The following is a 22,904-nucleotide window of genomic DNA, read 5'->3' on the forward strand; positions in this document are numbered from 1 at the left end:
TTCTGCCTGCATGTATGTCTGCAGGCCAGAAGAGTGCACCAGATCTCATTACAGATGGTAGTGAGCCACCACCATGTGTTTGCTGGGAATTGAACTCAAGACCTCTTGTAGAGCAATCAGTGCTCTTAACTGCTGAGCCATCTCTCCAGCCCCAAAACAATTATTGAAGAGATATTTAAATAAAAGATCGGACAGCTCTGAAGTTAAGAATATTTATTTTTAACAAACAGAAACATTTACAAATAGTGAAAACAGAAAAAAAATCTGGGATTTTGCAATCTAGTTATTCCATTTCTTAAAACAAAGTAGAGTAGTGATTCTGAAGTAAAACAGTATATATTCTTTACTTTCTTAATGGAGTCTTACTCTATGAACCTGCCTTCAAATGCATAGCAATGCTCCTGCCATAACCCCCCAGGTGCAGGGATGGCACAGATGTGCTACCACACAAAGTTCTGATACACATCTTAATAATCATTTATTTTAGTCACAGTGATAAGGACCGTGCCCCCTCCCCCAAATGGAATAAGACACCATACTGGACTGCTGAGACAAGGCAAGTCCCTAGTAATACTCTGTTGTTTATGTTTTATTATACAGTGAAAGATAAATTTGCCGGTGTTGTCATTATTACTAAAAGCCTGAATATCACAAAATTTAGTACTCGATAAGGACCAATATATGACAACACAAAAATTACCCTTAAGTGTGAAAAAAAAAAAAAAAGAAGCATACAATAGCCACGAGCAACCTAGAGTGATCAGGCCATGATAGTAGTTATCTAGGGACTAGGAATCAAGACTTGGTGAAAGCAATCCGTGTTCCCCATTTTCCTTGGCTTCACAGGATACTACAATACAGTGTATATCTTACAGTAATTAACAGAGTAAACACTGAGGTACTTCAGTGGATGCTCTATACTTACCGAGTTTCTTTTTATTAAAAAACTGTATTTGCTTATTTTGTGTTTATGTCTGTGTCTGGGCCTCTATCTGCCACAGCATATGTATGGAATTCAGAAGACAGGTGGTAGGAGTATGGGTTCAGGGGATCAAATTCAGGTGCCCAGGCTTGGGGACAAGGTCTATTACCCACTCAACTATATTGCCAGCTTCATATTTATTTTCTTACACTGGCTTGAGGCACCTGCAATATTTACACCAAAATTATATATAAAAGAATAAGCACATCTGTTAAGTGTGTTATTCATGCTGGGACTGCTGGCATGTTTAGAACCAGGACTCGAACTTAAGTCCTCTGGATACACATGGTCTACTCTCTCTCTCAATCTCTCTCTGTCGTGCTCTGTGTGTGTGTGTGTGGTGTGTGTGTGTGTGTGTGTGTGTGTGTGTGTGTGTGTGTGTGTGTGTTTGTCTGTCTCTCTCTGTTTCAGGACATTAATGTTCTTCAAAAATATGGAACATGTGCCAGGCAGTTGTGTCACATGGCTTTAATCCCAGCACTTGGGAGGCAGAGGCAGACAGATCTCTCTGAGTTCGAGGCCAGCCTAATCTACAAGGAGAGTTCCAAGACAAGCAGAGCTATACAGAAAAACCATGTTTCGAAAAACAAAAAACAAAAACAAACAAAAGGAACAGCATGAATTTGTGTGTCATCCTTGGGCAGGGGTCGTATTAATTTTATCTGTTACCATTCTACTTTTAGTAGACTTGCTGCCTAAGTGAGCACATCATCTACTTCAGTGTGTATCATTTGTGATGTTCTCTCCTTAATTCCTTGATGAAGAAGCATCATGGCGAAAACAGCCTACTGCTAAGGGTACACTTCTTTTTTGTTGTTTTTGTTTTTCAAGACAGGATTTCACTGTGTAGCCTTAGCTGTCCTGGAACAAGCTCTGCAGACCAGGCTGGCCTCCTTGAACTTACAGAGATCCTCTGTCTCCCAAGTGCTGGGATTAAAGGTGTGTACCATTACTGGCCCGCAAGGGTGCATTTTTTTAACCATGGACTCCTACACAGAATTCTCAAAATGAATGGACAAGTTGTTAAAGAGCTTTCTTTAATCTTCTTCCATTGATGAGCAGAAGGGGTTATACAGACAAAACAGAGGGAAGTGGCTCAGTGGTGCAGCGCTTGGGATCCATCTTGGGCACAGAGAACAAAAGAAGAACTTGGCAGCAGAGATATCTTACACAGTGAGGACTCAAATATTTGTCCTGGAACATATGGGACATGATTTACTATTCTCAACAAAAACAAAAACAAAACAAGGATCTGGAGAATATGCCCAAAGAAATGAATATATCCTATTTACCAGTGAAAGATGTTCACAGAGAAAGACTAGAGACAGAAAAAAATATATCTATAGGTATATATATAAAATAAAGGGTAAAATGGTGTCCAGGAGTTCAGGCATATGAGATACACACCAGAGCCAGAGGCCCTGCACAGAAATAGATGAAGGTTTAAGAGTCTGACCAGCACACTGTCATTGGCTCTGAACATCCCATAGGATTAAAATATGGGAAAACCCTATCAGGAAAGGAATTTGCACAGAATCTATAGATGAGAGTCCCATGGTGGGAAATATTGTAAAACGAGAGGGTGCCAGCTGCATAGTCAAGGAAAATGCCAACACGACAGGGAGGAACCATCAGAGATAGAGTCAAGACACTGGGCTTGCCTGTGAAAGCACACTCCTCAAAGGCATTATACACGCACTTATTCCACAGCCCTATAACCCAGAAGCCATATCTAGGTTGATAACGTGAATCATTACTAATACCCAAGCGGAATAAGGGATCTAGGTGTCTTTCAGCATTTGCACGAAATATCGGATTGAAGAGGTAGCTTCCATCACTTAATCCCAGAACCCAGGCACCTTTTCCAGACACATCTACTTCCCAATAATGTTTTCCTGACTGGATAGCTGGGTAGCCCAGGACACCTTCATGACAGCTCTCACCCCCGGGTGCAAAATTTCTTGTTTGACGGTCTTCATATCTTATTTGTCTCTTGTCCTCGGTAATGGCAATGTTTGGATTGTTGTTCTTGACCAGTGTCACTTGAACTGCACAGAAATGACAGGAGTGAGTGTCATGAGGACAGGACACAGCCTTATTTGTGATGTTAGAAGTTTAAGAAGAAAATGTGGAGGAACTGGAAGGAACTTTGTGTAGAAGTCACAGGAGAGGCAGAACATTGCAGAAGCATACAACATATTCTGGGAGAAGCAACATGAGGCCTCACAGAAACACAAGCTCTGCAAGACAGTGAGAAAGGGGGTGGCTTATGGCACTGTGTTTTCTCCTTACCCCAGTAGCGTTGGGCCTCTATGAGCTCTGAAAGGATAAAAATTCACAATATTAAATGCAAGCAAAGGTATTCTAAAATCCATTTCTTCTCCAGATCAGGGGAAGAGTTGAAAACCATAATAGGGTCAAAGATGAATGGTCATTTCCCATCAGAGATGGTCAAATCATCAGCCCATGGTATCTACTCTTCCTCGTCTGTATCTAGGAAGCACTAGACTCCCAGAGGCAAGTCATGTGACATACGTCTCCTCACCTTGCAGCACCTGCAGCATGCCTCGCAGGTCAGGGGCTCTGAACACTCTTCTTCCTTCCTTGGGGATGGTTTTGGACTTCGTGAGTGAAAAACTGTGACTCCTGGGGATGAAAACAATCGACCTCGAGTCCCTCTTAATGACCCCCAACCACCACTGACCTCTAGTCTCTCTTAATGACCCCCAACCACCACTGACTTCCTCTCATTTCAAAACAGATGTACTTGAGCTCTCTTAAGGATGCTGAAAAGGGTAGCCTGCCATCTGGGGATTTGAAAAATACAATCATGTGCTCTCCAACCTACTTTCAGTGTGATGTTGGGAAGAACTTATGTTCTCAGAATCATGGTTCTTGCTTTCTAAAATTATTTTTCTGCCACTCTGTCTCCTTGAACTCACAAGAGACGATAAAATAATAAATCTTAAAACAAACCAAAACTAAGGTACTTGGGGAAAAATTTGTGGAAAAATATTTTCATGAATGTGGGTTCTTGGGAAAGGATCAAACAGTAGGGTACAGAACCCACACCTGGGTGCTCAAGGCAAAGTGTGGGAAATACACCTGGAAAAGTCCAATGTCATCAACACCTTTAGCTAACACAGAGACTCAAAGATAATATCTGATTTTTCAGGCTCTTGTGGAAAAATTATGAACAGTTGGAGAAGATGAGGACATCAAACTAATATTAATATGATCCCAGTGTCTTAGGAAATTCCTTGGTGTGGCCATGTGAGTGTGCTATCTAAACCCAAGGAGATCCTCTTTCCACTGGAGAGTATGGGATGGAAATGGATCAGTTGGTCACACCCGTATCAAAGTGCTTTGTGAAGAGATTCAAGACTATTTTTTGTAAATCTAAATACTTCCATAAAGACTGGATGTCTTCTAGTCTCAGGAGAAAATAATGTGAACATACAGGAATTTTCCCAATGGACAAGTGTGTGTAGTTTGCAAACATAGAAGACACATGCCATCTACCACAAACCAAGCACCTGTTAAATCCAGATCCAGAGCCACATGCAGGTACATTGGATGAGTAAAATGCTGAAATTACAATGGAGTTAAGAGTACCCTATTCTTTTTATCAAAAATCCCACTACTAGCCGGGCGGTGGTGGCGCACGCCTTTAATCCCAGCACTCGGGAGGCAGAGCCAGGAGGATCTCTGTGAGTTCGAGGCCAGCCTGGACTACCAAGTGAGTCCCAGGAAAGGCGCAAAGCTACACAGAGAAACCCTGTCTCGAAAAAACCAAAAAAAAAAAAAAAAAAAAATCCCACTACTGAGCCGAATACTTCCCCACAACCCATTTCTCTATCATAGACTCTAATCTATTCTCAATAGTGGCAAAACACTCAGTCCCTGTTTTTTGGTGTTTTTTTTTTTTTTTTTGTTACAGAAATTCAATACTACATGTAAATTGCCCCAACCTGGGAGAAATTATATTCTGCTTGAAAACTAAGTCATTCTTACCACACAGAAAAACTGCCATTGGCAGCCATACATACCATTTTATGATGCCATCCACACCCTAGATAGGAACAGAAAAAATAGGAGTTAAGACTTCTCATTAAGATGAGAACCCTTGCAACTGAAACTGAAAGAAAACAGTCATGATAACACACAAGGAGCCATTTCCTGCAAGTGGTAGTTTGTAAATGAGCTGATTAAGGCAGCAGAATCACTGTAGGGAAGCAGGCAGCTTCCCCACAAATGGACTCCCAGAGCCAAGTCCACTGCCAGAGTGCACATGTGCTGGAAAAATGAAGCTGCCTGCAGCAAAGCAGTCAGCAGCACTAGGAAGTGCTGCTCCTCACATACACTGGACCCACAAGACCAGAAGACATCACGGTGGGGTGCAGGGGTCTGAAGGAACCACTTGGAAAGGACTCAGAACCTATCCTTCCTCACACACCAGAACACAGGGAACATGTGGGTTGCAGGGATCTACACAGCACCAAGTAGAACCTTTTAGAGTCAAAGGGAGCCAGGCGGTGGTGGCACACGCCTTTAATCCCAGCACTCGGGAGGCAGAGCCAGGCGAATCTTTCTGAGTTCGAGGCCAGCCTGGGCTACCAAGTGAGTCCCAGGAAAGGCGCAAAGCTACACAGAGAAACCCTGTCTCGGAAAAACCAAAAGAAAAAAAAAGAAAAAGAAAAAAAAAAAAGATGGAGTCAAAGGGGATCTGAGATGCTCATCTTTCAATTCAGCACAATTCACGTCAACAGTGTTCTTTTTACTTATTTTTCTATCATTATATACTTCACTCTTGCACACACCTCACTGCGGTTTGGCTTTTATCTGTGATTTGCTCAGTTAGGCTTTGAGATGCTTCCTTCGCCACACAGTCTACTCGATCACATTCTTTGCAAGACTTTTCACCCACATCTCATAGGCTTCCCTTCTTATTCCACTTTTTTTCTTTCTCTCATTATTACTTCTCCTGTTTTAACTTCTTTTTAAGTTTCTTCTATATTTTATTTTATGTGTGTTTTGTCTGTGCACCACATGTATGTTTGCCTGGTGCCCATGCAGGTCAGAAGTATCAGATCTCCCGGAACTGGAGTTACAGAACTCACTACAAAGGTCACACTGGCTGGAATTTGTGACAGTTCTCTTGCTCTGTCTCCAAAGGGCGAAGAATACACATGTCTGCCAGCAAAGCTGGCTACAGTAAATGTACATAAACTAAGAAAGCTATACAAAATGGTTTAAAAAAAATCACAAGAAAACTAATCATTTCAATTACAGCTAAATTCTGGAGTTAAAACATGCCATCCTAGAGTCATTGGCACACTCCTGTCTCCTGAAGCATTATTCCAATAGCTGATGGATGGACTCAACCTCAGCAGCAATCAACAGACAAAAATAATGCGGTACACGTACACAATAGATTACGAGACAGCTCTTATAAGCGAGGAAGTACTACCATTTGTGGTAACATGGATGAACCTACAGAGTCTAGGTCACATGAAACAAGCCAGGTTCAACTAAATAAATACTGCATGAGATCATGTGACCACATGGAAGGTACAAAAACTGATCTCATAGGAGACTAGAATGGGAGTAGACAGAAGTTGGGTGGGGGAAAGTGGGATAGATATTGCTCAAAAGATAAATTTCTAGTATTGTAAAGTAAGCACGGTGAGTGGGTATAGTAAATAATATATTCTTCAAATTACGAAAAGACTCAAACTGTTGCCATCACAAAAAAAGCAGAGTAACAATGTGAGGTGATGCATATGTGAACCAGCACCATGTAGGCATTTCATGATGTATGCATATTGCAAAATACCATGTGATCTATACATTTTTTTTAATTAAAATGAACACAACAGGAAAGTGAGAAATTGAAAAGATGGTGAGGACTTCCTACAACCAACATTGCCTATAAATTTTACAACTTAGATGGAAGAAATACATTCCCATGGAAACATATAAAACCAGAAAATGACACAGGAAGCTAACTCTGGGCTGGCAAGATGGCTCAGCTGGTAAAGGTTTTCACCATACAAGCAGATGGACTTCAATTCAATCCCTGAAGCCATGGAAAGGTGGAAGGAGAAAACCATCTTTCCAAAGTTGTCTTCTGACCTATACACTGGCACATAAATAATACACACACACACACACACACACACACACACACACACACACACACACACACACACCACACCACACACACTTGTTTTTGTGAGACAGGGTTTCTCTGGGAAGCCCTGGCTATCCTGGAACTTGCTCTGTAGACCAGGCTGGCCTTGAACTCACAAACATCCACCTGTCTCTACCTCCCGAGTTCTGGGATTAAAGGTGTGACCACCACCACCTGGTACATAAAATATTTTTAAGAAGTATAAATGACCTAAATAAATGTGATATAAAATAATATACAATTTTACACTTCTTTAAATAGCAAAACAAAACAAAAAAACTCACAATGTGCAGTTGCTTGATTGGTTGAAATACTTTACTATTATTATTATTATTCGAGACAGGGTTTTTCTGTGTAGCTTTGCGCCTTTCCTGGAACTCACTTGGTAGCCCAGGCTGGCCTCGAACTCACAGAGATCCACCTGGCTCTGCCTCCCGAGTGCTGGGATTAAAGGCGTGGGCCACCACCACCCGGCTTAGTTGAAATACTTTTTAAAGTAATATCAGTTCATTATTTTTAACTTTTATTATTATTTCATATGTATAGACATTTGCCTGCACATACCTCTGCACAGCACTAGCATGCCTGGTACCTGTGGAGGTCGGAAGAGTGTGTTGGATTTCCTTGAACTAGAGTTACAGGCAGTCTTGAACTATAATGTGGGTGCTGGGAACTGAACCCAGGCACTCTGGAAGAGCAGCCAGTGCTCTTAATTGCTCAGCTACTGCAGATGGGGGAAGCCTCACCTCATCCTATGGTGGACAACATAAACATCTCTTGTAACTGGAAGTTCCTTGTTTACCAGTGACTAGCTGGAGTTGATAAAAGTACTTGAACCACACACAGCTCTGTAAAGAGCTGGTGCCATAAATGCCCACGAATCCAACAGATCTCCTCCCCAGAGTTTATCTTTTGTGCTGCACTTGATAAACTAATAAAAATAGAATTCCACTCCTTGCCATCCATACACGCAATGATTCCCAGTCTCTGAAACTGGTACAGGACAGAGTTCAGGGAAGGCCCAGAGAGCCCTAGTGTCCTCACCAGGAAGGTCACAGCAGCACAGAGGGAGGGAAATGGCTTCCAGGTCTCCTGACTCTCAGATGCTGGGACCTCCTGCAGTCTTACCTGCAGCATTTCCATGGTTGAGCACTGCAAGTGATGCTCCACATCTGAGATGAGGTCTCCTAGCAACTTGCTTTGCTGGGCATGCTTATTTTCAGACTCTGCCAGGCTGTTCATAATGTCTTTCTTCTCTTGCATCAGCTTCTGCACCTCATTCTTCTCCTCAGAGTCCAGGATGTCTCCCAGTCTTCTAAACTCCATCTGAACATTTTCTACATCTTTCTGTATTTGATTCTTCAGAGATAAGAAACGGGAGAATTAAGCCGGTTGGTGGTGGTACATGCCTTTCATTCCAGCACTCAGGAGGCAGAGGCAGATGAATTTCTGTGAGTTAGAGGCTAGCCTGGTCTACAGAGTGAGTTCCAAGACAGCCAAGGCTACACAGAGAAACTCTGTCTCAAAAAACAAAACAAAACAAAAAAAAGAAAAAAAGAAGAAGAAAGAAATGGGAGAATTATTCAGTCTGTCAAATGTGCTATGTGGGAAATTGTTGTTTTTTTTTTTCTTTCTTTTATTTTGTTTGTTTTCCTAGATAGGGTTTCTCTGTATAGTCCAGGATGTCCAGGAACTCACTGTGTAGACCAGACTGAGATCCAAACTCAGAGATCCATCTGCCTCTGTCTTCTGAGTGCTTGGATTAAAGGCATAAGTCACCACCTCCAGGCTTTGTGGGCGAGTTTTTATGAGGAATAGAGATTCAGAAAAGGAAGGGAGTCTTAGGGAAGCATGTATAACCTTTTAGTGTCTGTTAATTATTCCAATACAAAGACCTCAGGTCATCTTTACCAAGACCACCTAAACCAAAACGATACACTAGGCTATGATTCAGCTTTCACACAGCTGTCCGAGATGCTCGTTCCTGCCTGTAATAATCCTCATTCCACTTTTTTAAAAGACTTTAGGGTTGGAGAGACAACTCAGTGGTTAAGAGCATTGGCTGCTCTTCTGGAGGACCAGGGCTCAATTCCTAGCAACCACACCTATTCACAACCACCTATAACTGTAGTTCTAAGAGATCCGATGCCCTCTTCTGACCTCCATAGGAACCAGACACACATATGCTGGCAAACACTCATACACATCAAGTAAAAATAAACAAATCTTTAAAAAAAATTTAAAGAAGGACTTAAAAAAACTTTAAAAATGCATTTATTTTTATTTATATACATATTTATTTATTTTGTTAGTGTGTGTTTTACCTGCCTGCATCACATGTGTGCCAGGTACCCACAAGAAGCCAGAAGAGAGGATTGGATGTCCTCAGAACTAGTTATGGATGCTTATGATCCACCATGTGGGTGTAGGGAACCAAATTCAGGTCCTCTGGAAGAGCAAACCACTAGGTTTCTTATTTCTTATTTTGTTTCTTTGTTTAATTGGGGAGAGAGGGATTCTCACCCGGTAGTCCTAGTTGCCTTGAAACTTTCGATGTTCACCAGACTGGCCTTGAACTCAGAGATCTGTCTCTTTCTGCCTCCCAAATGCTAGGATTAAAGGCATGTGCCACCACACCTGCATCTCATTCTGCTCTTTAACTTCCTGCAGAAGCTGAATGCTAAGTACATATTCATGATCCAGCCATTCCCAAGCATCTTCCCCAACCATCATAGTTACAGAAAGCACCACAGGAGTGAGATCCAGGACTCAGTGCCCACTCTCACCAGACTCCCTCCATGGTGTCAGCTCCCCACATAGCCAGGCTCAGTTGTGATGCACTCGGTGTGCAGCCCCAGCTCCAAGGAACAGGTAGAGAGTTCTAATCAAGGCCGCTTATCCTCATCAACTATCAGGGAAGAAGAGCCAGGGAGCTTCTTGCCCAGGTCCCTCCCAGGCATCCGCCGAACTCTTTAGGAAGCATCCCCACTTGCCTCCCAGAAAGTTCTCTCCTTTTGAAGGTCATCTTTCCAGTTCTCCAATTCTTTCTTGTCTGCCATCAGCTTTTGCAGAGCTGCCTGGAGCTTCCCCTGTGGGAGAGGAATTGCAGCAGAGTCAAGCTGTGTGCTTAGTAGGACAGTTGTTTCTAACAGAATACCAAGAAACCCTTCTGGAAAGACAGGAAGCCTAAAACTGCTACGGTTCTTTAAAAGAATGTGTTAAGAATGATGTACATAACACATATACACATACATACATACATATAGTTTTGGGGGTTTTGTTGTTGTTGTTGTTGGGTTTTTTTGGTTGGTTTTTGTTTTGTTTTTTTTTGCTTTTTCAAGACAGAATTTCACTGTGGAACAATCCTGGCTGTCCTGGAACTCGCTTTGTAGACCAGGCTGGCCTCAAACTCACTGACTGCCTCTTCCTCCAGAGTGCTGGGATTAAAGGCGTGCGCTACCACCGCCCAACTACACGTATGGTTTTTTAATCTATTATGAACATATAGATAGTAAACACTAAAAAGAAGGCAAATGGACAAAATCAAGTTGGTCTCAGCAGAATTTACAGAAACAGAGAGAATGGCAACTAAAATCTAGTAGTTGGAAGAAAGGAATAAGGTCACCATCAACTCAAAAAGATTCCCTATCCTCTCAACCTCTTTTAAAAAGGTGGTCTCAAGCCAGGCATGGTGGCAAATGCCTTTAATAACAGCACTCAGGAGGCAGAGGCAGGCGGATCCCTGGGTTTAAGACCAGCCTGATCTACAGAGAAAGTTCCAGGACAGTCAGGGCTGCACAGAGAAAAACAAGCAAGCAAACAAACTAATAATACGGTGGTCTCATTATGTAAAGAATCCTTGTTCCTCCTGCCTCAGAAATGTTGAGGTTACAGGCATCTGCTATCACACCCGGTTAAACTGATTTTTTTTTACACTAATATGTAAAAAAAAAGAGGAAGCTGATAGCAAGGAAAGAGGAAATTCGGTGTAACGACTCACCTCATTTAGTCTTTTTAATTAACTAATTGATTTTGTATGTGAGTGCACCTGTGTGTAGTGTGTGCTTGTGTATACCCACACTCACGTCACCCCAGGTATGTAGAGGTCAGAGAACAACTTGCAGGAATCAGTTATCGCCTTGAGTTATGTGGTTTCTGGGTTTGAACTCAGGTCATTATGCTTAGCAACAAGCTATTCAGCCATCTCTCCAACCCTCATCTCATTTACTGTGACAGCTAAAGAATAATCAGAGCTTTTCTTGGACATAAAATCTCAACAGTATACAACAAGGTGTAAAAACATTTGCTCTAGTTCTAGAGTTTGAGCCCAGGTAGATTCTCTTATGATTAAGCTCAGTGGATAGTCCTATTCTTTCAGGCCTCAGAAGGCAACAGGATGGAAGGAAATCCCAGGCCTCTATTCCATGATGATCAAGTAACCAAAGGGTTCCAAGCAGTAGAGATTTCACGGCAGGTACTGTTTCTTGTTCTGTTTCCCACACCCTCCCACTTCTTACCTTGTAGTCTTGGGCCACCTCTTCGATGAGAGCTGTTTGGTGACCACGGTGCTCCTGAGATCGCTCACAAAGCCAGCAGATGGCCACCTTGTCCTTCTCACAGAAGAGCTGCAGTTTCTCTCCATGCCTTGCACAGACATTCAACTTCTGCTCCCCCTCTGGGCTGGACTTGAACCCCTTGAGCCTCTCCACTATGTTGGCCAAATGTCGATTAGGCCTCAGATTCCCAAACAGGTAACTCACTCGGCACACAGGGCAGGTGAACTCTCCCTCTTTGCCTTTAATAGACTCACAGTTCAATGTGATGCAGGCTCGGCAGAAGCTGTGACCACAATCAGCACTCACAGGTTCCACCATGAGGTCCAGACAGATAGGACAGGTCACCTCCTCCTTTACATTCATCAAGAATTCTGAAGCCATGGTTGCTGTGATCCTGTGTCTGCCTGTCCTGACTTCTGACACCCCTGCTCAGGTGCCTGCATGATTTAGAAGACAAAAAGAAGGCCAAGTAAGAAGGGGAGGAACAGAATGAACACTGTGCAGAGATCAAGGATGGGCCATGACCACAACAGTACAAGGCAAAGAAGCCAGGGGAGAGAAACAATACAAGCAACTAAGATAACCATGCAGAAGCAACATGCATCTAAATATTTCCTTATGTTTCATATCCTAAACTGAATTCTTAGAACAAGGGCCAAGGAAATAGTTCCAATATAGAGCATTGGCCTAGAATGCACAGGCCCAATCACTACACAAACAAAATCAAAATAACAAATAATTAAAATCAGAAATAGCCGGGCGGTAGTGGCACACGCCTTTAATCCCAGCACTCAGGAGGCAGAGCCAGATGGGTCTCTGTGAGTTCGAGGCCAGTCTAGTCTACAGAGCAAGTTCCAGGACAGGCTCCAAAGCTACACAGAGAAACCCTGTTTCAAAAAATGAGAGAGAGAGAGAGAGAGAGAGAGAGAGAGAGAGAGAGAGAGAGAGAGAGAGAGAGAGAGAGAGAAGGGAGAGGGAGAGGGGGAGAGGGGGAGAGGGGGGAGGAGAGAGAGAGAGAGAGAGAGAGAGAGAGAGAGAGAGAGAGAGAGAGAGAGAGAGAGAGAGAAATGGCATGCGTGAACATCCTGCCACAGAAGTTTATGCATCTTCTTTGATTCTGAACTGCCAGTGTGGCTGGTATGCAGAGAGCTGGAGGGTGTCTGGTATCGCATAAGCCTCTAGAAGACAGACTATGTGACACTTCTCAAATTACTGATTAGGCCTCAGATTCTGAAACAGGTAACTAACTCGGAGGTCTTTCCTAAAATTAAGGCAAAACCACCAATGCTAATTACCAGTAAGAGTACCCTGCCATCCCAGCAAACAGAATTTGACTGAGTCATGAAGCTGTCTCTCCCAGTGCCCACCTGACACAGTGCCCACCTCTCATGAAAAAAGAGCCCTGGTTAAGCCATGGCATCCTGGCTTCTATGCTGAAGTGTCTTGGAACCCTATGTCTTCAGAACTATCATTTGCCCCTGGAAATTACCCCTGAGCCACTGAGATTGCTGTCTTCTCCCGGAGCCACCACCTCTGTTCAGCATCCCACCTCCTGAGAGCTGAGGACTCTGCCACTCTATCTTCCACTGCATGGAACTGCCAACCACACTGTTCCAGATCTCTTGGGGTCAGAGCCCCATCTGAGGTCCTCACTGCTGTTGTGCACTGTCCACTCCATAAGGGGCTAACACAGCCTTTCACTGCTTTTGTCTCCACTGCTATAACAGATTACGTGAAACTTGGTAATTTATAAAGAATAAAGATTTGTTTCTTACAGGTCTAAGACAGAAGAAGTCTAAGACTGAAGGGCTCACCAGATATGAGTCCTTCATTTTCTTGCTTTTGTTTACTTTTGTATATGCATTTTTTTTTTAAAGGACAGAATCTCACTATGTAGCCCTGTTGGCCTGGAACTCACTAAAGAGGCTGAACTGGCTTCAAACACTCAGCTGCTGAGATCATTTTGCTGTATCACTTCATGATGGGAAAGAGGAGATATGTGCAACCAAGGGTGTTTGAGGTGAGGAAGCCAAACTCACACTTTCACCAGGAATCAAACCCATACAGGAGTAGTTATTCCTACAACAGTCACAAGAGTCCTCTCAGGAGGGCTAGAGGCCTCAACTTTTAATTTTGAGGACTAAATTTACTATGAATTTTAGTGGGCAGAGTCAAAACATAATGTGTACTATTCTAAGCTTTTTCTCCTCCTTGAAGTCCAAGCTGCCAACATGCTCTGCTACCCAAGGCTGAGCCTCTAGAGATCTTTTTCTTTCTTTCTTGTTTTATTTTTCTTCTATTTTTTTAATTGAAAATAGATTCTTCTCTCATACAATACACCCAGACCACAGTTTCCCTTCTGTGAACTCCTGCCAGCTCCCTCCCACCTCCCTTCTCCCTCAGATCCTCTCCCGCTCTGTTTCCACTTCAGAAAAGAGCAGGTCTTCAAGAGACAACGGCCAAACACAACAAAACAAGAATAAGACAACAATGCAAAAGCCCTCATATTGAAGCTGGACAAAGCAACTCAATAGGAGGAAAAGAGTCTCAAGAGCAAGCAAGAGTCAGAGATACACCCTTATTAGGAGTCCCACAAAAAGACCAAGCTAACAGCCATAACACACATGCCAAGGACCTGGTGCTGACCCATGCAGACCCCTGTAGCTAGAGTTTTCCGGCCTTGCCCACAGTCAGGACAAATCTCTGTCACCCGCTAGTCCCACAGCCGCTCAGACCCAACCAAGTAAACACAGAGACTTATATTACTTACAAACTGTATGGCCGTGGCAGGCTTCTTGTTAACTATTCTTATATCTTAAAGTAACACATTTCTACAAATCTATATCTTGCTACGTGGCTCGTGGCTTACCAGCATCTTCACATGCTGCTTGTCCTGGCAGTGGCTGGCAGCGTCTCCTTCTGCCTTCTTGTTCTTTTATTTCTCCTCTGTTAGTCCCGCCTATACTTCCTGCCTAGCCACGACCAATCAGGTTTTATTTATTGACCAATCAGAGCAACTTGACATACAGACCATCCCCCAGTACAGCCAAGTGCAGACCATCTCATACACCTGCACTCAGGCCCATGGTCCTAATCATCCTCTATGCAAACCTGCTGGGTAACGCCACAAGGAACCCAAGAAGGGCTCCCACAGGACATACATTAACATCCCACAGCAGACCCCATATAGGCTTCAGTCTCCATGAGTCTGTATGGGTCCTGCTTAGTTGATTCTGTAGGCCATGTTCTCCTACTGTCTTTAACCTCCCTGACTCCTACAATATTTTCTCTCCTTCTACTCAGAGTTCCTTGATCTCTGAAGGGAGGGACCTGATGCAGACCTGATTTAGACTCTCTTTCCGCATGTCTGGCTGTGCGTCTCTGCACTTGTACCTATCTGTTGATGGAGGAAGCCTCTCTGATGACAAATGAACAGGCATTGATCCAAGGTCTTTTAGCTGTCCAGTCTCCAGTCCCCCAGCCATCCCAGCAGTGCAGGCCAGTGCTCCCTATCATGCTTGGGCCTCAAGTTAAATCAGACTTTGGCTGGCCACTCCCACATGTTCTATGTTGTTGTTTGTTTCTTGCTCTTTTGGGGAGGGGTGCCACCCAGCTCCCAAATAAATCACACACAGAGGCTTATTCTTACTTACAAATGCCTGGCCTTAGCTTGGCTTGTTTCTAGCCAGCTTTTCGTAACTTAAATGATCCCATCTACCTTTTGCTTCTGGGCTTTCCCCATTCTCTTACTTCTGTAAATCTTCCTCTTACTCTGTGGCTTGCTGTGTAGCTGGGTGGCTGGGTTGCTGGGCCCTGAAGTCCTCCTCCTTCTCCCAGATTTCTCCTTCTATATATTCTTTCTGCCTGCCAGCCCCACCTATTCCTCTCTCCTGCCTTGCTATTAACCATTCAACTCTTTATTAGACCATCGGGTGTTTTAGACAGGCACAGTAACACAGCTTCACCGAGTTAAACAAATACAACATAAACAAAAGTAACACACCTTAAAGTAATATTCTACAACAGTTCTACACCACCATTGCCCCAGCACATCTTTCAAAAAGAACAGATTGTAGGTTGAGGGTTTTATGGCTGGGTTAGTATACAGGTTTCTCTTTCCTACAGAGTACCTTTTCATGCCAAAGAGAATAGAACATAGGGGTAGAGGCTCTATGTAGGAACCAGCTCAACCTCTCTACATTCAAAGAGCTGTGTCGATGTTGTCCTCTGCAATGGGGCCCTGCTGCCCATTTGTGGAGAGTGACCCTCTGTCCTAGCATCATCCTATGTTATTTAGGGATCTCTACAGGACCCTCTTGGCCAACAAGAACTGAATGCAATCCAGTCCACGAGGGGAAGCCTTGTCTAGCTACAAAAGTTGGCCAGTTCAGATTCTGTACCCTCAATACTGTGAGTCCTCACTAGGGTCACCCTCATAGAGTCCAGGAAGTTTCTACTGCATTAGGTTTCACATCAATTCTAGCTGCCTCTTCCTGGACTCTCCCACAACGTGTTCCCTCCCACTCCTGCCCTCAGTCCACCTGCAAAAATCTATTTCATATTCCCTTGCCAGGGAAATCCATGCTTCCCTCTAGAGCCCTCTTCTTTACCTACCCTCTCTGGGTCTGTGCATTGCAGTTTGATTATCATTTACTTAACAGCTAATATCTACTTATAAGTGAATATACACCATATTTTGGCTTTCTGGGACCTTACTTGGGATGATTTTTTTTCCAGTTCAATCCATTTGTGTGAAAATTTCACATTATTTTTTAACAGCTACATAATACTACATTTTGTAAGTGTACCACATTTTCTTTATCCATTCTTCTGTTGAACAACATCTAGGTTGTTTCCAGCACCTGGATATTATGAATAAAGCCTCAACGAGGCAGGATTAAGTGTTCGTTGGGTATATGCCCAAGAGTAGTATAGCTGGGTCTTGAGGTAGATCAGTTCACAACTTTCTGACGAACTGCCATATTGATTTCCATAGTGGCTAAATGTTTATACTCCCACTGGCAATGGTACAACGTTCTCCTGGCTCTACATTCTCGCCAGCATGAGCTGTTGACTTGTGGTTTTCTTTCTAGCCATTCTGACAGGTATAAGATGGAATCTCAAAGCAGTTTTTGATTGCATTTCCCTGATGGCTAAGGATGTTGAACATTTCTTTTAAGAGTTTCTCAGCCATTTGGGATTCCCCTGTTGAGAATTCTCTGTTTAGATCTGTACCACATTTTCTAATTGGATTATTTGGGATTCTGATACCCAATATCTTGAGTTCTTTATATATTTTGGGTATTAGACTCTGGTGATATTTTATTTGTGCTGAAATGTGATTTTATTGGTATGTTAATAAATATAGTCACCTGGGAGTCAGAACTAATAGCAAGCCATAGCAGAAGTCTGGCAGTGGTAGCACACGCCCTTAATCCTGATCACATGACAGGCAGATCTCTGATAGGCTGGGCGGTGGTGGCACATGCCTTTAATCCCAGCACTCGGGAGGCAGAACCAGGTGGATCTCTGTCAGTTTGAGGCCAGTCTGGTCTACAGAGTGAGATCCAGGACAGGCACCAAAACTACACAGAGAAACCCTGTCTCAAAAAACCAAAAAACAAACAAACAAACAAATGCTGATAGACGGTGGCTTCATTAGGGTTTCTGTTGCTGTGAAAAGACACCATGACCTGGCAACTCTTTTTTTTTTTTTTAATTTTTTTTTCTTTTTTTTTTTTCTGGCAACTCTTATAAAGGAAAACATTTAATTGGGGTTAGCTTACAATTTCAGAGGTTTAGTCCATTATCATCATGGTGGGAAGCATGGTGGCATGCAGGCAAACATGTGCTAGAGGAGGAGCTGAGGGTTCTACATCTTGATCCTCAGGCAATAGGAAGCAAACCATCTAATGCACTAAGCATAGCTTGAGCACGGGAGACCTCAAAGCCCACCCCCACAGGGACACACTTCCTCCAACAAGGCCACACATACTCCTACAAAGCCACACCTCCTAATAGTGCCACTCCCTTTGGGGGCCGTTTTCTTTCAAACCACCACAGATGGAGATTACTACAAAGCATGACCTGGGACCCTCAGGCCCACCATAGCAATTCAAGTCTAAGGAGAAGGAATGTAGCTACCTATGGCTCTTACTCTGTAGCAGGGCAGGGCAGAGCACCATCATAGATTCAGGAATGAAAAAGAGCTCTATACAAAATGCCAGACAGACTAAGAAAGAAATCAGGGTAACAATACTCTTTACAATAGCTTCATATGATATAAAATATCTTGGGATAACTCTAACCAAGCAACTGGAAGACTTGTATGATAAAACTTCAAGTCTTTGAAGAAGGTATCAGAAGGAAAGCTCTCCCATGCTCATGGATCTGTGGGATCAACATAGTAAAAAATGGCAATCTTACCAATCTACAGATTCAACCAATTCCCATGAAAATTTCAACACAACTCTTACAGACTTTGAAAGGGCAATTCTCAAATCCATCTGGAAAACAAATCCCGAACAATAGAAGAACTGCTGGAGGCATCACCATCCCTGATTTCAAGTTGTACTACAGAGCTATGGCAATAAAAACCACATGGTATTGGCATAAAAATAGACATGTTGAATAATGGAATTGAACTGAAGACCCAGACATAAATCCACATACCTATGGACACCTAGTTTTTGATTTAAAAAAGAAAAGCCAGAAATATACAATGGAAAAAAAAAAAAGAAATCATCTTCAACAAATGGTGCTAATCTAACTGAACAGCTGAGTGTAGAAGAATGCAAATAGACCTATAAATATCACCATGCACAAAACTTAAATCCAAGTGGATCAAAGACCTCAACATAAAACCAGAAACACAGCTGGGCAGTGGTGGTGCATGCCTTTAATCCCAGCACTCAGGAGGCAGAGGCAGGCCTGGTTTACAAAGCGAGTTCTAGGAAAGGCACAAAGCTACACAAAGAGACCCTGTCTTGAAAAAACAAAACAAAACAAAACAAAACAAAACAAAACAAAAAAAACCCCAAAAAACAGAAACACTGAACCTGATAGAAGAGAAAGTGGGGCATAGCTTTGAATGCACTGGCCCAGGAGACAACTTTCTGAATAGAACACTGATAGCACAGGCACTAAGATAAACAATTAACAAATAGGACCTCATGAAACTGAAAAGCTTTTGTAGGGCAAAGGACACTGTCAATAAATAAAAGCTTTTGTAGGGCAAAGGACACTGACAATAAAAGCATAAAAGCAGTAGCCTACAGAATGGGGAAAGATTTTTACCAACTCCACATCTGATACCAGTCTAATGTAGATATTTTTATTAAATAAGAAACACAGAGCCAAATGCATAGTTAAAAGCACAAGAGGTCAGAACAGTAGCTAAGAGCTGAGACTAAAACCCTTTCTTTCTTTTTTTTTTTTTTTTATTTTTTTTTTTTTTTTTTTTTTTTTTTTTTTTTTGGTTTTTCGAGACAGGGTTTCTCTGTGTAGCTTTGCGCCTTTTCTGGAGCTCACTTGGTAGTCCAGGCTGGCCTCGAACTCACAGAGATCCACCTGGCTCTGCCTCCCGAGTGCTGGGATTAAAGGCGTGCGCCACCACCGCCCGGCTTTTTTTTTTTTTTTTTTTTTTTTTAATGATTTATTTATTTATTATGTATACAGCATGTATGACTGCAGGCCAGAAGAGGGCACCAGATCTCATTACAGATGGTTGTGAGCCACCATGTGGTTGCTGGGAATTGAACTCAGGACCTCTGGAAGAGCAGTCAGTGCTCTTAACCTCTGAGCCATCTCTCCAGCCCCTAAAACCCTTTCTTACCCCTCACTGCTGCCGCTGCCATCCTTCCCCTCTGAATGAGACCTACTTCCGGTGTATCTTTTTTATTGACTTTCTGTTCTGCCTTCTCATTGGTTGTAAACCCAACCACATGACCTCCTCGTCACTGCCTGTCTATACAGACCTCCAGGTCTTCTGTGGTTGGTATTGAGATTAAAGGCGTGTGTCTCCATGCTGGCTGTATCCTTGAACACACAGACTCTGCCTGCCATGTGATCGCATTAAGGGCATGTGCTGTCACTGCCAGACTTCTGCTATGGCTTGCTATTACCTCTGAGCATTATCCTAGTCCTTCATTTTCCCATCTTCAATCATGCTCTTCTCCCTACCTTGGAATTGAACCAAAAACCTGAGGAGCACCCTAACACTGCGCTAAGTCACAAACATTTTAAGATATATTTTATGAGGGGCTGGAGAGACAGCTCAGGAGTTAAGAACACTGGCTGCTCTTCCCCAGGTCCTGACTTCTCAGCAACTACATGGTGGCTCACAACCATCTATAATGAGATCTGGTGCCATCTTCTGGCCTGTAGGCATACATGCAGGTAGAACACTGTTACACAATAAATAAATAAGTCTTAAATATATATATATATTTTATGAATGAGTCTTATTGAGTTGCCCATAAAGGCCTTCAACTTCTGATCCTCTTGCCTTCTGTGTAGCTGGACTCTCAGGCTGAGTGGAGCACTACTTCACTTTTCAGGAAATGGCTGAAGGAGAAGGAAGTAACAGCAGTCATTTCCTGGCTTGGGGCATTAACAAAAGGTCAGTGGCTAGACAACAGGCCCACAGCCTCTATTACTAAACACAGAGAGAAGCCCTAGGAGTCCCTAGGTTCTCAACAATCCTAAGCCTGTGACCCTTTAATACAGTTCCTCATGTTGGGGTGACTCCCGACCATAAACTAATATTTGTTTCTACTTCTAACTGTAATTTTGCTACTGTAAGGAGTTGTAATGTAAACATCTGATATGTGACCCCTGTGAAAGGCTCACTCCACCCTACAGGGGTCGCGACTCACAGGCTGAGAACCACTGTTCTAGAGTATGAGGAAATGCCATATTATCACACACAAAAAAAGCCTTAAAGAGCAGAGGCTCTGACTCAGCTTAGCTGTAGGGAAAGGGACTGTATTAGAAAACAGAGCTCCAGGGTAGGGGGTTTAGCTCCGTGGTAAAGCTCTTTCCTAGCAAACAAAAAGCTCTGGGTTCGATCCCCCGCTCCAGATCTCTCGGACAAGGTACAAGTCAAAAGTATAGAATATGAAGTGGCAGGAGGACCCAGGATCTGGGTCAAAGCCACCTTTAAATTACTCCTTTTTTCCTGGCAGCCCCTTCCTCATGCTCCTCCATTTGCATTTTCGGCCAGAGGCCAGCAGCCCCTCCCTCTCCACCCCCTTTTTAGACGACAAACTCACTCAAGCAAAAGCGATGTTTTTCTTCAAAAGTCCTCCAAAACTCGGTCCCCTAATATTGCTCAACCAACCACCAGACACCCGAAGGCTGTAAATCACGGAGAATTGACGCACCAATCCAGAACTTTAAGGTACTTCCTACTGCAAGCTAGAGAAACGAAAGTTTGAGCGCAGAAAAAGAAAGAGAAACTACGGAAGGACAGACCAATGACATGCCTCCGCATGAGCATGCCTGACTCCACCTAATGAAGGCGTTGCCCTCAGATCAGCACTGGCTCTCGCTGGAGAGCGTGTACCCTCAACTCTCCTACCCTTAACTGGCTTTTTAAAAGTTTCTCTGGAATTTCCAGATCGGATTCACCTAACAAGATCCGGACCGTCTGGAATGCTGCCCCTGAAGGAAAGAAAGCCTTCCCATGGGCTCCTCCTGAATCCTGGCTGGGTTTTGCTTTGGGTGTCAAGTGTGGCCCCAGGGGAAGGAAAAACAAGGTGAACAGAACTAGAGTGTGCCTCTGGAGTTGGACTTGGACTCTTACAGGATGAGAACAGAAAGGAAACTCGGTTCACAATCAAGATTTCCCACACAGCAGGGGCGGGGGTGGGGGAATTCCTGTGCAGAGCCATGCAGAAACACTTCCCCACACCCACAGCAGGTAAACTAGCAAGCTCCATAGGGAGCTATCTGGCTGCCCCATTGTCTCCTTCAGATTATATATTGTGCTGCTGAACAGACATAGTCCTTTTCAAAGTGCTGATCTGATCGACTCGTTGCCTCCCCTCCAGGAGTCCCTCACCTTAATTGCCCAGGCAGTCCCCATTTGACATCATATTTGGATTAAGACCTGTGATAATGCTTCAGCTCCCCCTGAATTAGAAGTTGAAAATGTGTAGAGCTCTGAATGAGGTTCAGTTGGCATGGAGCGTGCCCAGCACTCCTGGAGCCCTGGAGTGGATCCTCAGTTCTGTACAAACCCAGCTGTGGAGACACATGCATGGACTCTGTCTTACTCACTCTTAGATTGCTATGAAAAACACCATGACTGAGGCACCATAGAAGGACAGTGTTTGATTTAGGGCTTACAGTTTTTAAGGGTCAGAGGTCATGACCACCACAGTAGGTAGTATGGGATCAGGCTGGGAGGCATGGTGCTGGTGCAGGAGGTGACAGGTCACACTTGAGACACAAACCTGAGGCAAAGATAGAGACACTGGGAATGCCCAGAGTGTATTGAATCTCAAAGCTCACACTCAGGCCACATATACTCCAATAATGCCACACCTCCTAATCTGTCCCAAACAGTCCCAACAACTGGGAACCAAGCATTCAAAGATCTGAGTCTATGGAGGCCATTCCCATTCAAACCACCACAGGACACATTGCCTTGGAGCTGGCAGCAGGAGGGTCAGGATCTCAAAGGCCATCCTCAGCATTAGATATTTATAACATATTAGAGTAGACTTGATTACAGATTCCAGGATCCAAGAGCAAGGCATCATCACAAAGTCAAATCTTAGTTTCTCCCAGCTGCCCACTTTTACATGGAACACCAGACTAAGGACATCTCCCCAGTAATGAACAGAACCATCATCTGAGTGTGCAGTGGGTGCTTTATATGCATTGACCTTTGTCTTTTAAAAACTACATAACTCATTTTCCATTTGTGGTTAACCTGACATACCACTAAGGGCTCATTCCTAGGCTAGAAACTCGTGCATATAACTTTCAAAAGTAATAGACAAGCTGGCGAAGAACTTTCTTTCATCTCTTGTCAGTGGCAGAAGGCATGGGCTTGTGCAGACATGGCAGAGCTGGGACAGGTGACTCAGTGGTAGAGCCACCTCCTCAGCATGCACAAGGCCCTGCCTTCCCTCTGTGGCACCACAAAACAGGAAGGGGGTTAGCA

General features: G+C 43.5%; 1 protein-coding gene and 1 non-coding gene across 3 annotated transcripts; both read right to left on the reverse strand.

Annotated features, from left to right (window-relative positions):
- Positions 1–198: 198 nt before the first annotated feature.
- Positions 199–21,194, reverse strand: LOC102910020 (tripartite motif-containing protein 30A-like). Of its 2 annotated transcripts, none has more exons than XM_006979025.4 (8): positions 21,004–21,194; positions 11,693–12,168; positions 10,169–10,264; positions 8,304–8,534; positions 5,032–5,054; positions 3,528–3,628; positions 3,275–3,301; positions 199–3,030 (listed from the first exon to the last, which is right to left on the reverse strand). In XM_006979025.4, exons 2-8 carry the CDS (start codon positions 12,110–12,112, stop codon positions 2,426–2,428), a joined length of 1,503 nt encoding a protein of 500 aa, XP_006979087.1. In that variant the 5' UTR covers positions 12,113–12,168; positions 21,004–21,194; the 3' UTR covers positions 199–2,425. The 2 variants fall into 2 exon arrangements, with proteins under 2 accessions (XP_006979087.1, XP_042137086.1); XM_042281152.2 differs by lacking the exon at positions 21,004–21,194 and adding an exon at positions 19,566–20,023.
- LOC121826971 (U6 spliceosomal RNA) lies at positions 1,582–1,689 on the reverse strand. Its single transcript, XR_006069123.1, has one exon. It is a non-coding gene; the product is annotated as a U6 spliceosomal RNA (small nuclear RNA).
- Positions 21,195–22,904: the final 1,710 nt, after the last annotated feature.

Source organism: Peromyscus maniculatus, chromosome 1 (assembly GCF_049852395.1).
Source record: "Peromyscus maniculatus bairdii isolate BWxNUB_F1_BW_parent chromosome 1, HU_Pman_BW_mat_3.1, whole genome shotgun sequence".
In the NCBI taxonomy this organism is placed as follows: domain Eukaryota; kingdom Metazoa; phylum Chordata; class Mammalia; order Rodentia; family Cricetidae; genus Peromyscus; species Peromyscus maniculatus.